The 19,597-nt window shown below is 37.0% G+C and overlaps 1 protein-coding gene across 10 annotated transcripts in view; it reads right to left on the reverse strand.

The window, feature by feature from the left end:
• Positions 1-19,597, reverse strand: part of card9 (caspase recruitment domain family, member 9) — an 81,536-nt gene that overhangs the window by 57,424 nt on the left and 4,515 nt on the right. For 9 of the 10 annotated variants that reach the window (XR_011351949.1, XR_011351938.1, XR_011351937.1 and 6 more), the window contains exon 3: positions 6,142-6,279. The exons of the other annotated variant lie outside the window; for it this stretch is intronic. Coding sequence is in view for 4 of the 9 variants with exons in the window: in XM_069919760.1 (XP_069775861.1) it covers positions 6,142-6,279 (138 nt within the window). In the remaining 5 variants the exon portion in view is untranslated. The remainder of the gene's footprint in view (positions 1-6,141; positions 6,280-19,597) is intronic. 10 annotated transcript variants of the gene reach the window in all.

Below are 19,597 nucleotides of genomic sequence, written 5' to 3' on the forward strand. Positions count from 1 at the left end.
GCAAGCAATGTGCACACTAAGGAAAAAGAAAACACCAACGGGAGGGGAATCCAGCTGAGGAGCAAACTAACACAGCACGACCAGCTGAGGGATGCCCGACATCAGGGCTCTCAGATGGAAGAAGAGGAAAGCGACAGGAAAGGGAGTGATAGGAAAGAAGAACAGCAACAGGAGGCCCAACAGATGACTAACCCAGAAGAAGACTAACAGCAAGAAGCCATGCAAGAAGACGCCCAGCAAAGTGAGGCAAGCAGCTCAACAAGAAAGTCAGAAGAGACACAGATACCAGGAAGAGAAGTAGAAGACACAAACACAGTTGCAGGCACAGAAGAAGAGGAATAAGAAGACCAAGCTCTGCACAGAGGAATAGAAGGTAAAATAGATGGACAGTATATAGATTAAAAAAAATTCAAGAACAAATGAGAGCATTAAAAGAATGGTTGACATTAGAATTTAGTGAAATTAAAAGAAAAATGAAAAGTACAGAAGAAAAAGTGAGTAGAATAGAGCTGGTCATGACAGAAATAGGGAAAAGATTAGAAAATGTGGAAGAACGAGAAATGGCTGTAGAAATGGAAGTGAATGACTTAAGAAGAAAATTGGAAGACAGTGACAATAAAGTTAAAAAAACACAAGAGTTGTTAGCTCAGAAGATGGATATAATGGAAAACTATAGTCGGCGAAACAACATAAAGATAGTGGGCCTAAAGGAAAATGAAGAAGGCACAAATATGAAAGAATTTATAAAAGAATGGATCCCGAAGGTCCTGGGAATGACAGAAATACAGGAAGGAATGGAAATAGAAAGGGCACACAGAACTCTAGCTCCGAAACCATAGACACAACAAAAAACAAGATCCGTTTTAGTAAAATTTCTGAGATACACGACAAGAGAAAATATACTGGAGAGGGCAAGGAATAAAATTAGAGAAGACAAAAAACGATTGGAATACAAAGGTCAAAAAATATTTTTTTACCCAGACATAAGTTTTGAACTCCTAAAGAAGAGGAAGGAGTTTAACACAGCAAAATCAATCCTATGGAAAAAAGGCTACAAATTTATGTTAAGATATCCAGCTGTGCTTAAAATATTTATCCTGGGGAGCAAAACAGACTGTTCTCGGATCTGGAGAAAGCATAAGAATTTGCAGAATGCCTGCAAGACAGAAGGAGAATGAAGAGATGTAACAAGAACAAAGAATGATGACAAACTACAAATAAAGATGTAAAAACAATGTATAAGTAAGAACTAAAGAAGGGAAAGAAAAGGGAAGAAAAGAAGTAAGGGGGGGGGAAAAGGGTGAGCTTTGTTATATGTGAAGATAAAAGTCTTTTCTGGAGAGGGTTGGGTGGGAGAGAATAACACTCACTGCGAAATCAGTTGACGCTTACGAGCGGGTTCGCAATCCAAATGGAGAGGGGAGTTGTGGTTGCCCGGCAAGGTATAGAAGGGGGGGGGGGACATTTGGGGTTAAGGGAATTATAGATGTGGGAGTTGTTGAAGTATTTTATGTTTTAAAAGTGTTGTCATACATTGAGTTCAAAAAGGGAAAACTGAGATATGAAAATGGGGAAAATAAAAATGGGTGAGGAAGTGGAAATGAGGTGTAAACAGAATATAAGATGGCTATGTTGAACTATATGACTATAAATATTAATGGAATACATAACAAATTAAATGAAAAAGGCTGTTAAATACCCTGAAAAAAGAAAAAAATAGATATAGCATTTGTGCAGGAAACGCATCTAACTGAAGTGGAACATAATAAATTATGGTCGGGCAAGTAGCGGCAGCATCATATAATTCAAAAGCTAGAGCTGTAGCTATATTAATCAATAAAAATGTACCAATCAAAATAGAGGAGGAAATAATAGATCCAGCAGGGAGGTATGTAATGATAAAGTGTCAGATATATTCAGAATTCTGGAATTTGATCAATATATATGCACCTAATGAAGAAGATCAAAAGTTTATGCAAGATATTTTTTTGAAGATTGTAGATACGCAGGGGAATATATTGAATGGAGGGGATTTTAACCTTAATTTGGACCCAATGTTGCATGAAACTAGACAAATGACTAGCAAAAAGAATAAAGTGGGCAAATTTATGGTTAAATCAATGGAGGAAATGCAACTTTTGGATATATGGAGGAGGCAGCACCCAAGGGAGTGGAATACTCATATTATTCGAGTAGGCATAAAATATACGCAAGGATTGATATGTTTTTGTTGTCGGCCCATATTCAAGGGTGAGTTAGGAAACCTGAGTATAAAGCTAGATTGCTATCTGATCACTCAGCCCTGTTATTAGCAATAGAACTGGAAGACATCCCACCAAGAACATATAGATGGAGATTAAACTCCATGCTACTTAAAAGACAGGAATTTAGAGAGTTTATTGAACGCCAAATTAAAATGTACTTTGAAATAAATACGGAATCAGTGAAAGACAAATTTATATTATGGGATGCAATGAAAGCCTTCATTAGAGGGCAAATAATAAGTTATGTAACTAAGATGAAAAAGGACTACAATCGGGAAATAGAACAGTTGGAAAGGGAGATAGTAAGTACAGAAAAAGAATTAGCAACAAGGGAAGATGCAACAAAAAGAAGAGAATTGATGGACAAAATAATAAAATACGAAACATTACAAACGTATAAGGTGGAGAAGAACATAATGAAAATAAAGCAAAAGTATTAAGAACTGGGAGAAAAAACACACAAAATATTAGCCTGGCAACTTAAAACAGAACAAGCTAAAAGAACTGTATTAGCATCAAGGAAAAAGGACAAACAAATTACATATAATCCAATGGAGATTAATGAGAACTTTAAGGTCATAAATTAGATCAGCCATGATCGTATTGAATGGCGGAGCAGGCTCGATGGGCCATTTTTGGCCTACTCCTGTTCCTACTTCCTATGTTCCTATGATACAATACTTATTTCAATCGTTACCAATTCCCTTAACAGAGAAATTCTTCAATGAACTAAAGAGAATAATAAGGAAATTTTTATGGAAAGGGGGGAACCGAGGATAGTGTTAGATAAATTAACAGAGTGGTACAAACAAGGTGGTTTGCAGTTACCAAACTTTAAAAATTATTATAGAGCAGCACAATTAAGGTATTTATCAGATTTTTATCAGACAAGGGAAAAACCAGATTGGAAGAAGATAGAGCTAGATAAAATAGGAGAGAAGGTACCAGAAGATATAAGTGGGATGAAAAGCTGGTGCAATATAAAAGCTCACCAGTACTGCATCATTTACTCTGTATATGGAAGAAGATTCACTTAGAAAGGAAAAAAACAAATTACCAAACACCAAAATTATTATTGACGCAAAATCAGCTAATCCCTTTCACAATAGATAACCTTTCCTTTAGAGAATGGGAGAGAAAAGGAATTAAAAGAATAGAAAATTATTTTTTGGGAAATAATTTATTAACATTTGAACAAATGAAGTACAAATATGGAATAACTCATGGTACAATGTTTGCAAACCACCAACTGAAAACCTACTTAAAGGACAAATTGGGAAGCAGGCTGAGATTACCAGAAGGAAGCAGCTTTGAATTTGTAATTACAGAAACAATGATAATAAAAAGATTTCTAACGAACATGTACATCAAGCCTCAAGAGAAGGAAAATTATGAAATAAGCTATAAACCCAAACAAAAGTGTGGAAAAGATTTAAACATTGTAAGGTAAAACATCATGAGATGGGAATGTGTAAGGAGTTACCCTGTGCAGGGCTGTAACAAGAAGGGGAGGTGTCCTTGTACTCCTGTTAGGTAAAACATCATGAGATGGGAATGTGTAAGGAGTTACCCTGTGCAGGGCTGTAACAAGATGTGAATGCATCCTTGTACTTACAAGATAAGAGAGACATTGATGGATTGAGAGGCAGGAAGCTAGCAGGGAAAGGATAGCAACAGTTTTAGTCATTGGACAAGTAATGATATGATGATGTTCTAAGCACGTACCCAAGGGTATAAAAAATCATCATTTTGCTGATAACGGCAGAATGCATTCTCCGACTAACATCGTTAGTTGCAAGTGTTACAATCCGGCAATAAAGAACAAAGAACCCTGATTTCGACTCAGTCTGGTGTTTGTCTCACTCATTCATGAACAAAGCAGACCTAACAACATATAGATAAAAATGAAATATGGGAAAAGTTATGCTCTGGAACTATGAAGAATATAATAAACACAAGGTTATGCATGATACAGTATAATTGGTTGCACAGGTTATATATATCACACCCCAAAAGTTAAAAAAATGGGATCCAACATTATCAGATAGATGTTTTTGCTATAAGAAGGAAATGGGAACAACAGTACATGCAATTTGGGCATGTGAGAAAGTGAAAAAGTTTTGGGAAGATCTAAATCAGGTATTAAATAAAATCACAAAAAGCAATATACCAAAATATCCAGAGATCTTTCTTCTAAGTCATATAAGAATTAAAGAATTAGGCGTCAAACTGGATGAAGCGCAAAAAAGATTTGTTATGATAGCCAAAGCTGTAGCAAAAAAATGTATAATGTCAACTTCGAAATCAGAAGAGAGCCTGAGAGTACAGCAATGGTACATGGAAATGAATAAATGTATTCCATTGGAAAAAATAACATATAATTTAAAAAATAAAGTCACTTTATTTGAACAAATTTGGGAACCGTACATGGAACACAACAGAGAGGGCCTACCGCGGACCTACACCCCCTAAAATGATAAGAAGACAAAACGACTTGATCCAATGTGTAAAAGTAGATGACACAATTTTCTTGTTTATTTTCATTGTGTGATGACATTGTTTAATGGGTTTATTGTAATGTATATGTTGAATGTTTAATGGGTTTGGAGGGGAAGGAGGGAGGGAAGGTAAGGGGGAAAAAAATGGGAAAAAATGCCACTATGTATATTTAAGAGGGAAACGTTTGTATGTATTTTGATTGATATGGTTCACAGTGTGAAAAATAAAAAAGATTTTAAAAAAGCACTCTAGTCCTTCATACAGTGCTGCAAAAATCTGAAAGCATCAACCAACTTGCATCCACGGCCTAAGCCAGAGTTGCTGACCAAACACTTTCTTGGAGGTCCTGCCACCCTGGATAGTTGTTTAGAGTGGATAATCATCCAATTCCTGAGTTCATTGGACTAGCTGCATTGTTCCTTGGCACCTCACCCTATCGAGCCCGACAGAGAAAGATCAGGGCCTTCAAACCAACCTTTCTCTCTCCTTCCAGCTGCAAGACCCATGCTTCATAGCACAATACATCTGAAGAAGACTGGACAAACAAGCAGAGCTCCCAGATCTGGACAGTGTTCATTGACCTTGATCACAGATTAGAAGTTCAGTAGTCATCCTTGCTGAGGTTCCTGGACATTGGGTAAGGCAGAGGGTATGATGCCTCTGGCATGCAATTTCCAGAGAAAAGTATCACCATGAACAAGAACAATTTGCTACATTTCCAGCTTGCAGGGGAGCAAAGTGGTGGCACAGGAGAGAGGGGAGCAGGGTTGGTGTAATGAGCAGACATTGGTTCAGTTTTTCTGTTCAGAGATACTGCCTGGCCTGTTGAGTCTTTCAAGCACTTATTTTTGTTTCAGATTTACAGCATCTGCAGCTTTTTGCTTTATTTCTGCAATGTTGAAGTAACTCAGATTGTTTTTCTCTGTGATGCTGCCAGATCTGCTGGGAATTCTCCTTTATTTCTGATTTCCTGTAACAGATTCATTTCAATTTCTCACAGTTCCAGAAGAATTTTTTCCTATCAAAAAAAAACAATGCACTGGAGGAACTCAGAGTGAGTGGGAGAAAAAGAATGATCAATGTTTTGGGTTGGAACCCTGTGCCAAGTCTTGAGCAGCTGAACATTTCCCATTGTTATTTCAAAGTTCCGGCATTTGTACTTCCCTGATTTTGGATGAAAATGTTAAATTGGAGACATTAGTGAACTGGGAACCAGCATAGATCTGTGAGCACACAGACTGGGAGAAGTGTAAAAGGAAAAAGGCCACACAGTTCTAGATGAGCCCAACTTTGGTGAGGATGGAAGAGAAGAATCCAGTATTAATTGGTTGCAAAACCAGAAGAGGGGGTAAAATAATTAAGGGGTGCCTTTCATTACCGAGGATGACAGAGAATGTGCGAGTAGGGTCCTGTCCTGTTATCTTCCTGTAAAGGTCGGGGTAGTAAAGCTCCAAGCTCTCCAGAAAGGCAATGTAGCCCTTGCGGCCAGTCCGTTGGAGAATGTCAAGCAGCATACCTGCAAACACAACAAGGGATGATTAGTATCTGATCCAAGTCCTTTCACTCCATCTCTGCTATGTTTTCTGCAGGCCAAGTTCGACTAGGATTAACTAATGCATCAGCCAAGGTCCCCACTAGTTTTCTGATGGGCATAGGATCACTGCACCAGTTCTGCACCCAGTTCGGTTCCAAATGTTCACTTGCCTCAATTCTAAATCAACAGATGGATTTGAGCACCAGTCTAGGACTGGGCTCTGTGTACATTTCTACAGCATCTCTCATGATTTTAGGATGTTCCCAAACTAATTTACAATCAATTAAGTATATTCTTGAAATGCAAGTCACAGAGGAACTAGTTTCCATGCAGGAAAAGTCCACAGACAGAAGCCTTTAAAGTGTTTAATTGAGGTGCAAATGTTCAGGACATTGGGTTAAATTCATCAACCTTCATATTCTCCTTCAGCCTTGAACCAATTTGTAAGAAATAATATTGCAGCAAATAAAAGGGAATAGATTTTTTTTTTTAAATCGATAAAACTTGCAAAGATATTAGGGTCTACTGGGAAATCATTCTGTGCTGAGTTCAGTTCCCTTTTCTACATTTTCACACACAACACCTGTCTCTGTGACACGTTAGAGAAGGAATAATTCGAAATTCAAAACTGAATTATTGATAAAGTATAGACAGGCCAAAAAAAGAAAGAATTGTTAAAAGTTTGAGGCTGATACCATTTGGATTCCTTTTATAAAATTAGTTCTTTCCTAAAGAAGAGGTGGGTTCCTTTTCCATCAGGTCTGTTTTGCTACCTGTTTTTATAACATCCTGATGCACAAGTTAAAGGATATCTGAGCCAGTGGTTAACTTGGGGGCTTCCCTAACGGCAAACCCATCCATAAACTTGGGCAAAATCGTGGAGAAGACAGCAGAGGAAATCCAGAACTTTGGAGAAACAAGGCAAGTCCAGCTGCCCTGACTGAGATGTCTGCTGACCATGTCCTCCCAGTAGTTACATGTCATAAGATCTTGTTCTATCTATCTAAAAGAGAAGGTGTATAATGATTTCATTTATAAATGGAATTCCAGAACTATAGCCAGCAGGACAGACAACTCCATTTTAAAACACGGTTAAAATATGGGATGAGACCTGTGGAGGGTCTGGACTGAAAAGAGGATTGTCACCGAGGATACCTTTAAATCAGAATGAACTTATACCCATGACTTTGAACAATAAAATTTTGGAAACCTGGCATCATAAGGGGATACAACATCTAGATAATTGTTATGAAAAAGGACTTTTCATGTCATTTGAACAGCTGAAAAAGAAGTATGACTTGCCCAATAAGACTTTTTTTGTTACCTTCAGTTACAAACCTTCTTTAGGGCCAATTTGGACCCTGAATTGACTCTTCTGGGACTCACTAAACTACTTTTTTAAAATAATTTTTTATTTATCACACTATGAACCATATCAACCAAAATATGTACAGATGTTTCTCATTAAATATACACAGTGACATTTTCCCCCTTTTCTCCCGGAGAAACTACTCCTTGAGGAATATGTATACAAGTTGATTTCTAGAATGTACTTTAAAAATTTTTTTTAACATTTTTCACACTATGAACCATACTGATCAAAATACACACAAACATTTCCCTCTTGAATATACACAGTGTCATTCTCTCCCCTTTTCCCCCCCTCCCTTCCCTTCCTCCTTCACCAACCCCCCCCACTCATTCAACGTTCAACATATTTAATACATTAAACCCATTAAACAATGTCATCACACAATGAAAATAAACAAGAAATTTGTGTCATCTACTTTTACATACTGGATCAGTTCATTTCGTTTTCTTCTCCTTCTGTAATTTTAGGCGGTAGAGGTCCGCGGTAGGACTTCTCTGTTGTGTTCCATGTACGGTTCCCAAATTTGTTCGAATACTGTGATGTTATTTCTTAAATTATATGTTATTTTTTCCAATGTAATACATTTATTCATTTCTATGGACCATTGCTGTATTCTCAGGCTATCTTCTAATTTCCAGGTTGATATTATACATTTTTTTGTTACAGCTAAGGCTATCATAATAAATCTTTTTTGTGCTCCATCCAAATCGAGTCCAAGTTCTTTACTTCTTATATTACATAGAAGAAAAATCTCTGGATTTTTTGGTATGTTGCTTTTTGTGATTTTATTTAATACCTGGTTTGATCTTCCCAAAACTTTTCCATTTTCTCACATGCCCAAATTGTATGTACTGTTGTTTCCGTTTCCTTCTTACAGCGAAAACATTTGTCTGATACTGTTGGGTCCCATTTATTTAACTTTTGGGGCGTGGTGTATAGCCTGTGTAACCAATTATATTGTATCATGCATAACCTCGTGTTTATTGTATTTCTCATAGTTCCGGAGCATAGCTTTTCCCTTGTTTCATTCTTTATCTTTTATGTTTCGATCTTGTTCCCATTTTTGTTTGGGTTTACAGCTTGTTTCCTCGTTCTCTTTCTCTTGCAGTTTGATGTACATGTTTGTTATAAATCTTTTAATTATCATTGTGTCTGTAATCACATATTCAAAGCTGCTTCCTTCTGGTAACCTAAGCCTGCTCCCAATTTGTTCTTCAAGTAGGTTTTCAGTTGGTGGTAACATTGTACTATGAGTTATACCATATTTGTCCAAAAGATAATAATTTATTTCCTGAAAAACAATTTTCTATTCTTTTGATCCCTTTGCTCTCCCATTCTCTAAAGGAAAGGCTATCTATTGTGAAAGGGATTAGTTGATTTTGCGTCAATATTAGTTTTGGTAGGGAGGAGTCACGTGATGGAGTAGTGGCCGGACGGTGAACTCCAGCCCTCTCCAGAAAAGTCGGGAAAAACAAAGGAAAACACAAAGGCACAGAAATAAAAGTTAAAGAAAAGTGAGTATAAAGGTGGAAAGAAGATGGCGACAAAAAAAGAAAAATCAAAAGCAACGGTAAGAAGAGAGGAAGAGAAGACAACGGAGGAAGAAGGTGAAGGCCTTACCTGTTCGAAGAGGCCCGCAGTGGAGAGAGAAACCCGCTCCCTCAGGTCGGTAGATAATGGACTACAAAAATGGCTCGCTGAGCCGAGTAAAAGTGCGCAACCGCGCATGAAAAAAAACTCACCGACGGGAGGGGGGACCAGCTGGGGAGTCGATCTCCACAGCTGGCAACGACAGCTGCAGAACACCTGCAGCAAGAAGAGAACACAGAAGACAATGGAAACAAGAAAGAAGAGAAGAAAAGGGCAACAAAGAAACAACAGATGGCCAACCCAGAGGAAGAAGAAGAGGAAGAGGAAGAGTACAGTGAAATAGAAGAAGAAGAGAAAGGCAAGATAAAGGTGGTACTTTCTCTTATTAAAGGATACATGGAGTCATTTAAAGAATGGCAAACACAGGAATTTAATGATTTAAGAAAAAGAATAAACAACACAGAAGAGAAAATGAATAAAATAGATATGACCTTAACAGAAATGGGAAAGAAAATGGACAAGATGGAAGAGCGGGCAGTAGCAGCAGAAATGGAGGTAGAAGACTTAAAAAAGAAATTGGAGGAATCTAATAAAAAAGCGATAGAGACACAAGAACTGTTAGCTCAAAAAATAGATATAATGGAAAATTATAACAGAAGAAATAACATAAAGATAGTGGGCCTTAAGGAAGATGAAGAAGGCAAGAATATGAGGGAGTTTATAAAAGATTGGATCCCTAAGACCCTAGGATGTCCAGAACTACAGCAAGAAATGGAAATAGAAAGGGCACATAGAGCATTGGCCTCTAAACCACAACCACAACAAAAACCAAGATCTATTGTAGTAAAATTCCTAAGATATACTACAAAAGAAAAGGTACTGGAGAAGACAATGGAAAAAGTAAGAGAGGGCAACAAACCACTGGAGTATAAAGGGCAAAAAATCTTCATTTATCCAGATATAAGTTTTGAACTCCTAAAGAAGAGAAAGGAGTTCAATACAGCAAAGGCGATTTTATGGAAGAAAGGGTATAAATTTATACTAAAGCATCCAGCGGTATTGAAAATATTTATTCCAGGACAACAAAACAGACTATTCTCGGACCCAGAAGAAGCACGAAAATTTGCAGAACGATTACGAAAACAGACTGAGGGATGAAGACGGGTAATGAGAGTAAAAATGATCACGATTGATATGTATGTGGGTAAAGAGGTATAAGAGTGAATAGATACAATGTGCATACGTGAATGTATCTGTACTTAGAGGAAAATATAGATAGTATAGACAAGAATTAATAAGAGAAGGTAATGGAATAGAGAGAATAAGGAGGGAATTAAAAGAGTGACCTTTGTTACATATGAAAAGTGAAATCTTTTCTGGGGGGGGCTGGGTGGGGGGAAATAGCGGTCACTGCAAAATCAGTTGACGCTTGCGAGTGGATTCGCAAACCCAAATGGAGAGGGGAGATGTGGTTGTCCGACAAGGGATAAAGGACAACTCAGGAGGGGAAGGGGAGATTGGGGATAAAGAAGATATAAATAGGAGAATAAGGAAAATGTTGGATGATGTAAGAATGTTGTCTTATAAAGAGTTAAAAATAAGAAAACAGAAATGGAAAAGGAGGAAAGGTAATGATGGAAAAACGGAAAGAGAAGATAAACAAAGTATAAAATGGCTACGCTGAACTATATGACTTTAAATATTAATGGAATACATAACCAAATTAAAAGGAAGAAACTATTACATTTACTGAAAAAGGAAAAAATTGATATAGCATTTGTCCAAGAAACACACTTAACTGAATTGGAGCACAAGAAATTAAAGAGAGATTGGGTAGGACATGTAACAGCAGCATCGTATAATTCAAAAGCAAGAGGAGTGGCTATATTAATTAGTAAAAATGTGCCATTTAAAATAGAAGAGGAAATAATAGATCCAGCAGGGAGATATGTTATGATAAAATGTCAGATATATTCGGAGTTTTGGAATCTACTTAATGTATATTCACCTAACGAAGAAGATCAAAAGTTTATGCAAAATATCTTTTTGAAGGTAGCTAATACGCAAGGGAACATACTAATAGGAGGGGATTTCAACCTGAATTTGGATCCAAATATGGATAAAACGGGGAAAAAAATTAACAGAAAGAACAAAGTAACCAAATTTATAATTAAATCAATGCAAGAAATGAAACTTTTGGATATATGGAGGAAACAAAACCCAAAAGAAAAGGAATACTCATACTACTCGGCTAGACATAAAACATACTCAAGAATAGACCTATTTTTGTTATCAGCTAGTATGCAGGATAGAGTAAGAAAAACAGAATATAAAGCGAGAATACTATCGGACCATTCACCCTTAATATTGACAGTAAAGCTAGAGGACATCCCTCCAAGAATGTATAGATGGAGATTAAACCCCATGCTACTTAAAAGAGAGGATTTTAGAGAATTTATTGAAAAACAATTAAAAATGTATTTTGAAGTAAATACGGAATCAGTGGAAGATAAGTTTATACTATGGGACGCAATGAAAGCATTCATTAGAGGGCAAATAATAAGTTATGTAACCAAGATGAAGAAGGACTATAATCAGGAAACAGAGCAGTTGGAAAGGGAAATAGTAAACATAGAAAAAAAATTAGCAATGAAGGAAGATACAACTAAAAGAAGAGAATTGGCGGATAAAAAAATAAAATATGAAACATTACAAACATATAAGGTAGAGAAGAATATAATGAAGACAAAACAGAAATATTATGAACTAGGTGAAAAAACGCACAAAATCCTAGCATGGCAGCTTAAGACAGAACAAGCTAAGAAAATGGTATTGGCATCAAGGAAAAAAGACAAACAAATTACATATAATCCAAAAGAAATTAAGGAAAACTTTAGAGAATTCTATGAACAATTATACCGAACTGAAAACGAAGGGAAAGAAGGGAAAATAGATGAATTTTTGACTAAAATTGAACTACCAAAACTACAAATAGAGGAACAAAATAAATTAACAGAACGAATTGGAACAGTAGAAATACAAGAGATAATAAAAAAATTATCAAATAATAAGACACCAGGAGAGGATGGATTTCCAATAGAATTCTACAAAACATTTAAAGACTTATTAATACCGCCCCTCCTGGATGTAATCAACCAGATTGATGAAACACAAAGCTTACCAGATTCATGTAAAACAGCAATAATTACAGTAATACTAAAACAAGGGAAAGATGCACTCTTACCAGCGTCATATAGACCAATATCTTTGCTAAACACAGATTATAAGATAATAGCTAAACTATTAGCAAACAGATTAGCAGAACAGGTACCGAAAATGGTAAATTTAGACCAAACTGGATTTATCAAAAAAAGACGCACAACAGACAATATTTGTAAATTTATTAACTTAATTCATGCAGTAGAAGGAAATAAAGCACCTGCAGTAGCAGTTGCTTTAGATGCAGAGAAGGCCTTCGACAGAGTAGAATGGAATTATTTGTTCAAAGTATTGCAAAAATTCAGTTTACCGGAGAAGTATATTAATTGGATTAAAGCATTATATAGCGAAAGTGACAGTAAGTGGACATGTATCAAAGCAATTTAACTTAAGCAGGTCAACGCGGCAGGGATGCCCACTATCACCTTTATTGTTTGCGCTAGCTATAGAACCACTAGCAGGATTGATAAGAATAGATAATAATATAAAAGGAATAAAAATAAAAGACAGGGAATATAAAATCAGTCTATTTGCGGATGATGTTATAGTGTACTTAACAGAACCAGAACTATCAATAAAAGAATTATATAAGAAATTGAAGGAATATGGAGAAGTGTCGGGTTACAAGATAAACGTAAATAAAAGTGAAGCAATGGCTATGAATAATGCGGATTTCTCAAAATTTAAGAAGGAATCTCCATTCAGATGGCAAATGCAGGCAATAAGATACCTAGGTGTACAAATAAACAAAAATCTAGGCCAATTATATAAACTCAATTATAATCCACTAATGAAAAAATTACAGGACGATTTAGAGCTTTGGAAAGATCTACCACTAACACTGATAGGAAGGATAAACTGTATTAAAATGAACATTTTTCCAAGGATATTATACTTATTTCAGGCATTGCCAATACAACTGACAGAAAAATTCTTCAAAGAGTTAAAGAAAATAATAAGGAAATTTTTATGGAGAGGGGGGAAACCGAGGATAGCACTAGATAAATTAACAGAATGGTATAAACAAGGAGGCTTACAATTGCCAAACTTTAAAAATTATTATAGAGCCGCACAATTAAGATACCTATCGATTTTTATCAAACAAGGGAAAAACCAGACTGGACGAGATTAGAATTAGATAAAATAGGGGAAAAGATACCTGAACACATATTATATAAATGGGACGAAAAATTGGTACAACATAGAACTTCTCCAGTATTACATCATCTCCTCAATATTTGGAAGAAGATTCATGTAGAAAGAAATAAAACAAATTATCAATTACCAAAACTAATATTGACGCAAAATAAGCTACTCCCTTTTACAATAGATAACCTTTCCTTTAGAGAATGGGAAAAAAAAGGGATTAAAAGAATAGAAAATTGTTTTTCAGGAAGTAGATTCTTATCCTTTGAACAAATGAGAGATAAGTACAATATAACTGGAGATACAGCGCTGGCATATTACCAACTGAGATCCTACTTGAAGGATAAATTAGGAAGCAATTTGAGTTTACCAGAGGGAATTAACCTTGAATATGTGATTACAGATACAATGTTAATCAAAAGATTTATAACAAATATGTATATTAAACTGCAAGAAAAGGAGAATGAGGAAACAAATGGTAAAACTAAACAAAAATGGGAACAAGATTTAAATATAAAGATAAAAAAGGAAACATGGGAGAAATTATGTTCTGGAACGATGAGAAATACAATAAATACGAGGCTACGTATGATACAATATAATTGGTTACACAGACTATACATTACACCGCAAAAGTTAAATAAATGGGACCCAACAGTATCTGATAGATGTTTTCGATGTAAAAAAGAAATGGGAACAACAATTCATGCAATCTGGACATGTGAGAGAGTAGAAAAATTTTGGGATGATCTCAATCAGATATTAAATAAAATAACAGAAAACAATATACCAAAGAATCCAGAGATCTTTCTCCTAAGTAACATAAAAAACAAAGAATTTGGAATTGATTTGGAGGATGCACAAAAAAGATTTGTTAAGATAGCCCTAGCCGTAGCAAAAAAATGTATTATGTCAACCTGGAAATTGGAAGATAATTTGAAAATACAACAATGGTATATAGAAATGAATAAATGTATTCCATTAGAAAAAATAACATATAGTTTAAGAAATAATATTGAAATATTCGAACAAATATGGGAGCCTTACATTAAATACAATAGCGAAAACCTACCGGGGACAAACATTACCTAAGTTGATGGAAGGAGAAGGAAAGGAAAGAATGGACTCAGTAGAATTTCTGGTGTATTTTTGTTGAATGACAACATTGTCTGACTGGTTTAATGCAACCTAGATTGTATACCTAAAATGGATGAGAGGGGGAGGGTGGGGGGGGTGGCTTGGGAGGAGGGAGGGGGGGGTGGCTTGGGAGGAGGGAGTGGGGGGGGGGAGAAAAAGTCACTGTATATGTGTGAAAAAGAAAAAGTGTATATCATGGCTAATGTGATTTATGGTGTGAAAAATAAAAAATTTTAAAAAAAATATTAGTTTTGGTAGTTGATAATTTGTTTTATTCCTTTCTACGTGAATCTTCTTCCAAATGTTGAGCAGATGGTGCAGTTCTGGTGAATTCCTATGTTGCACCAGCTTTTCATCCCACTTATATAGTATATGTTCGGGTACCTTCTCCCTTATTTTATCTAGCTCTAATCTGGTCCAATCTGGCTTTTCCTTTGTTTGATAAAAATCTGACAGGTATCTTAATTGTGCTGCTCTATAATAATTTTTAAAGTTTGATAGCTGTAAGCCCCCTTGTTTATACCATTCTGTTAATTTATCTAGCGCTATCCTCGGCTTCCCCCCTTTGCATAAGAATTTCCTTATTATTTTCTTTAGCTCCTTGAAGAATTTCTGTTAGATGAATTGGTAATGATTGAAATAGGTATTGTATCCTTGGGAAGATATTCATTTTAATACAATTTACCCTTCCTATCAATGTTCCAAGTTGTCATGTAATTTCTTAATTAATGGCTGATAATTTAGTTTGTATAGATGGCCTAGATTATTATCTAGTTGTATACCTAGATATCGAATTGCTTGTGTTTGCCATCTAAATGGTGATTCTTAAACTTTGTGAAATCCGCATAATTCATTGGCATTGCTTCACTTTTATTTGCGTTGATCTTGTACCCCGATACTTCTCCATATTCCTTCAATTTCTTATGTAATTCTTTTATTGATATTTCTGGTTCTGTTAAGTATACTATGACGTCATCTGCAAATAGACTGATTTTATATTCCTTCTCTTTTATTTTTATCCCTCTTATATTTTCTGTTCTTATCAGTTCTGCCAATGGTTCTATAGCTACGCAAACAGTGAGGGAGATAGTGGACATCCCTGCCTAGTTGATCTGCTTAATTTAAATTGATTTGATATATATCCATTTACTGTCACCTTCGCCAATGGTCCCTTATATAATACTTTAATTCAATTAATATATTTCTCTGGTAGGTTGAACCTCTGTAGTACTTTGAATAAATAATTCTATTCTACTCTGTCAAAAGCTCTCTCTGCGTCTAAGGCAACTGCCACTGTTGGCGTCTTGTTTCCTTGTACTGCATGGATTAAGTTAATGAACTTACAGATATTGTCCATTTTTCGTCTTTTCTTAATAAATTCAGTTTGATCGAGTTTTACTATTTTTGGTATACAGTCAGCCAATCTGTTTGCTAGTAGTTTAGCTATTATCTTATATTTTGTGTTAAGTAGAGATATTGGTCTATACCAGGGGTGTCAAACTCAAATTCACGGAGGGCCAAAATTAAAAACTTGGACTAAGTCGAGGGCCGAACTAACTATTTATTGAAAATTTTCAACAACATCTGCATGTTTTCTCTTCTTTCAACATATGTAATGTTAAACTTTAGGATATAACTTTAGGAGGATAATGTTACAGGTCAAGAGTAGGTAGCTCAAGTTCACCCTTTGCTTGACCTGAGGGAAACATATTTGGTCCCTGTGGAGATGTAGTCAGCATTCACAGGCTGTGTCCATTTTGGCCTGCATCAGGACTCAGCATTTCCTGCTCACTCCTCAGGTTCTAGGCCTCTATTCACCCTCGACCCACCATCCGTCTACCTGAACAGTCCTTTACCAAACCTCTCACCCCTCACTCCAATCGCTCTGCCTCTATCCACCCCATCCTATACACACCCCTCTACTGCCTCTCCCCTCAACCTGTTCCTCCCTCTACCCATTTTACCTCTTCCCTATCCACCCCTCCTTCTACTCATCCCTCCCTCTAATTGCCTCTCGCACCACCATAACTTCCCCTGCCCATTACTCCTCACCTACACCCTCTGCCCACCCCTGCTTACCCACCCACTCAGGCCCAGCGCGCTGCCGATCAGCCTTTGCGGACAGCCACCATCTCTCTCTTCACATGCAGGACTGAACCAGCCGTCCCTGGGGTCCGCGCCGGTGCAAGCGCTGAAGGCCGTGGTGACCGGGAGAAGTGCGCTCGCGCTGTGGAAGGGCCGTCCGGTGCCAGTCGCGTGGGGCTCGCGCTGCCCGGGGGCCGTGCACAGCCTGCCATGCCCGTCGCGCCGACAGGAAATCACAGGCGCTCGCCCATCCGCCGCACCGCTCGACAGGTGGGAGAAGTGACTGGTTGTGCGGGGAGCCTTCCAACTGGCTTGCCGGCTGATGACATCGACAGACTTCTCGTGTTACAATTTCTCGTGTTACAATGGGGAAGGATGTGCAATGAAGGGGTGACATTACCAAAAAACAGCATCGGCTCTCGCTGCAGGGCGGGCCACCTCTAATACATTTTTGAAATGATCTTGCGGGCCAAATATAATTATATTGCGGGCCAAATTTGGGCCGCGGGCCAGAGTTTGACATGTGTTGTCTATACGATGCTGGTGTTAGTGGATCTTTCCCCATCTTTGGTATTACTGTAATTATTGCTGTTTTGCATGAATCTGGCATGTTTTGTGTTTCTTCAATCTGGTTCATTACTTCCAGGAGAGGAGGTATCACTAAGTCTTTAAATGTTTTATAGAATTCTATTGGGAGTCCATCCTCTCTCGGCGTTTTATTTTTTGGTTGTTTTTTTAATATATCCTGTATTTCCTCTATTTCAATTTGTTTTATTAATTTATTTTGCTCCTCTTCTTGCAATTTTGGTAGTTCAATTTTAGCTAGAAACTCATCTATTTTGTCTTCTTTCCCTTCATTCTCAGTTCGATATAGTTTTCATTGATCTCCGTTGGATCATATGCAATTTGTTTGTCCTTTTTCCTTGATGCTAATACCATTCTTTTAGTTTGTTCTGTCTTAAGCTGCCAAGCTAGTATTTTGTACATTTTTTCTCCTAGCTCATAATACTTCTGTTTCGTCTTCATTATGTTCTTCTCCACCTTGTATGTTTGTAGTGTTTCATATATTATTTTTGTCCGCCAATTCTCTTCTTTTTGTTGTATCTTCCCTATTGCTAATTCTTTTTCTGTACTTGCTATTTCCCTTTCCAGCTGTTCTATTTCCCAATTGCAGACCTTCTTCATCTTAGTTACATAACTTATTATCTGCCCTCTGATGAACGTTTTCATTGCGTCCCATAATATAAACTTATCTTCCACTGATTCTGTATTTATTTCAAAGTACATTTTAATTTGTTGCTCAATTCTCTAAAATCCAGTCTTTTAAGTAGCATGGAGTTTAATCTCCATCTATACCTTCTTGGTGGGATGTCCTCCAGCTCTTTTGTTAATAACAGGGGTGAGTGATCTGATAACAATCTAGCTTTATATTCCGTTTTCCTAACTCTCCCTTGGATGTGGGCTGATAACAGGAACAGGTCTATCCTTGAATATGTTTTATGTCTACCCGAATAACGAGTATTCCTTCTCCTTTGGGTGTTGTCTCCTCCATATATCCAAAAGTTGCATTTCCTGCATCGATTTAACCATAAATTTGGTTACTTTGTTCTTTCTGCTAGTCTTTTTTCCAGTTTTATCCATCTTTGAGTCCAAATTAAGGTTAAAGTCCCCTCCTATCAGTATATTCCCCTGCGTATCTGCAATCTTCAAAAAGATATTTTGCATAAATTTTTGATCCTCTTCATTAGGTGCATATACATTGAGCAAATTCCAAAATTCTGAATATAGCTGACACTTTATCATTACATACCTCCCTGCTGGGTCTATTATTCCTTCCTCTATTTTGATTGGTACATTTTTATTGATTAATATAGCTACTCCTCTGGCTTTTGAATTATATGATGCTGCCGTTACGTGCCCCACCCAGTCTCTCTTTAATTTCTTGTGTTCCACTTCAGTCAGATGTGTTTCTTGCACAAATGCTATATCAATTTTTTCTTTCTTCAGTAAATTTATGTATTCCATTAATATTTAAAGTCATATAGTACAACATAGTCATTTCATACTTTGTTTATCTTTCCCTTCCGCTTCCTCATTACCACCTTTCCTCCTTATCCATTTCTGTTTTTTTGAACACACTGTAAGACAACACTTCTAAAATACTTTTTTTTATTGATGAGTGAGAGCCCAAAGCCAGCCATAAATCTAGGGTGAGATGGAATAAGACTTAGACACAACAATTGACAAACAACTCAGCTCAGATCTGTGTCAGGGAAGTTTGTGGGCTACTATCAATGCCAGGTATAGATTGGTCCATTATAATTTTCTCCATCAACTGTACCTCACCCCACAAAAATTACACCAATATAGATCTGAGTTATCAGAGATGTGTTTCCATCCTCAACATTCATTGGAGCGCTTTCATCCCTAACGTCGAAGTACTCGAGATGGCGGAGGTCGACAGCATCGAGTCCACGCTGCTGAAGATCCAGCTGCGCTGGGTGGGTCACGTCTCCAGAATGGAGGACCATTGCCTTCCCAAGATCGTGTTATATGGCGAGCTCTCCACTGGCCACCGTGACAGAGGTGCACCAAAGAAAAGGTACAAGGACTGCCTAAAGAAATCTCTTGGTGCCTGCCACATTGACCACCGCCAGTGGGCTGATATCGCCTCAAACCGTGCATCTTGGCGCCTCACAGTTTGGTGGGCAGCAACCTCCTTTGAAGAAGACCGCAGAGCCCACCTCACTG

The sequence above is a fragment of the Narcine bancroftii genome, chromosome 1 (genome assembly GCF_036971445.1).
Source record: "Narcine bancroftii isolate sNarBan1 chromosome 1, sNarBan1.hap1, whole genome shotgun sequence".
Lineage (NCBI taxonomy): Eukaryota > Metazoa > Chordata > Chondrichthyes > Torpediniformes > Narcinidae > Narcine > Narcine bancroftii.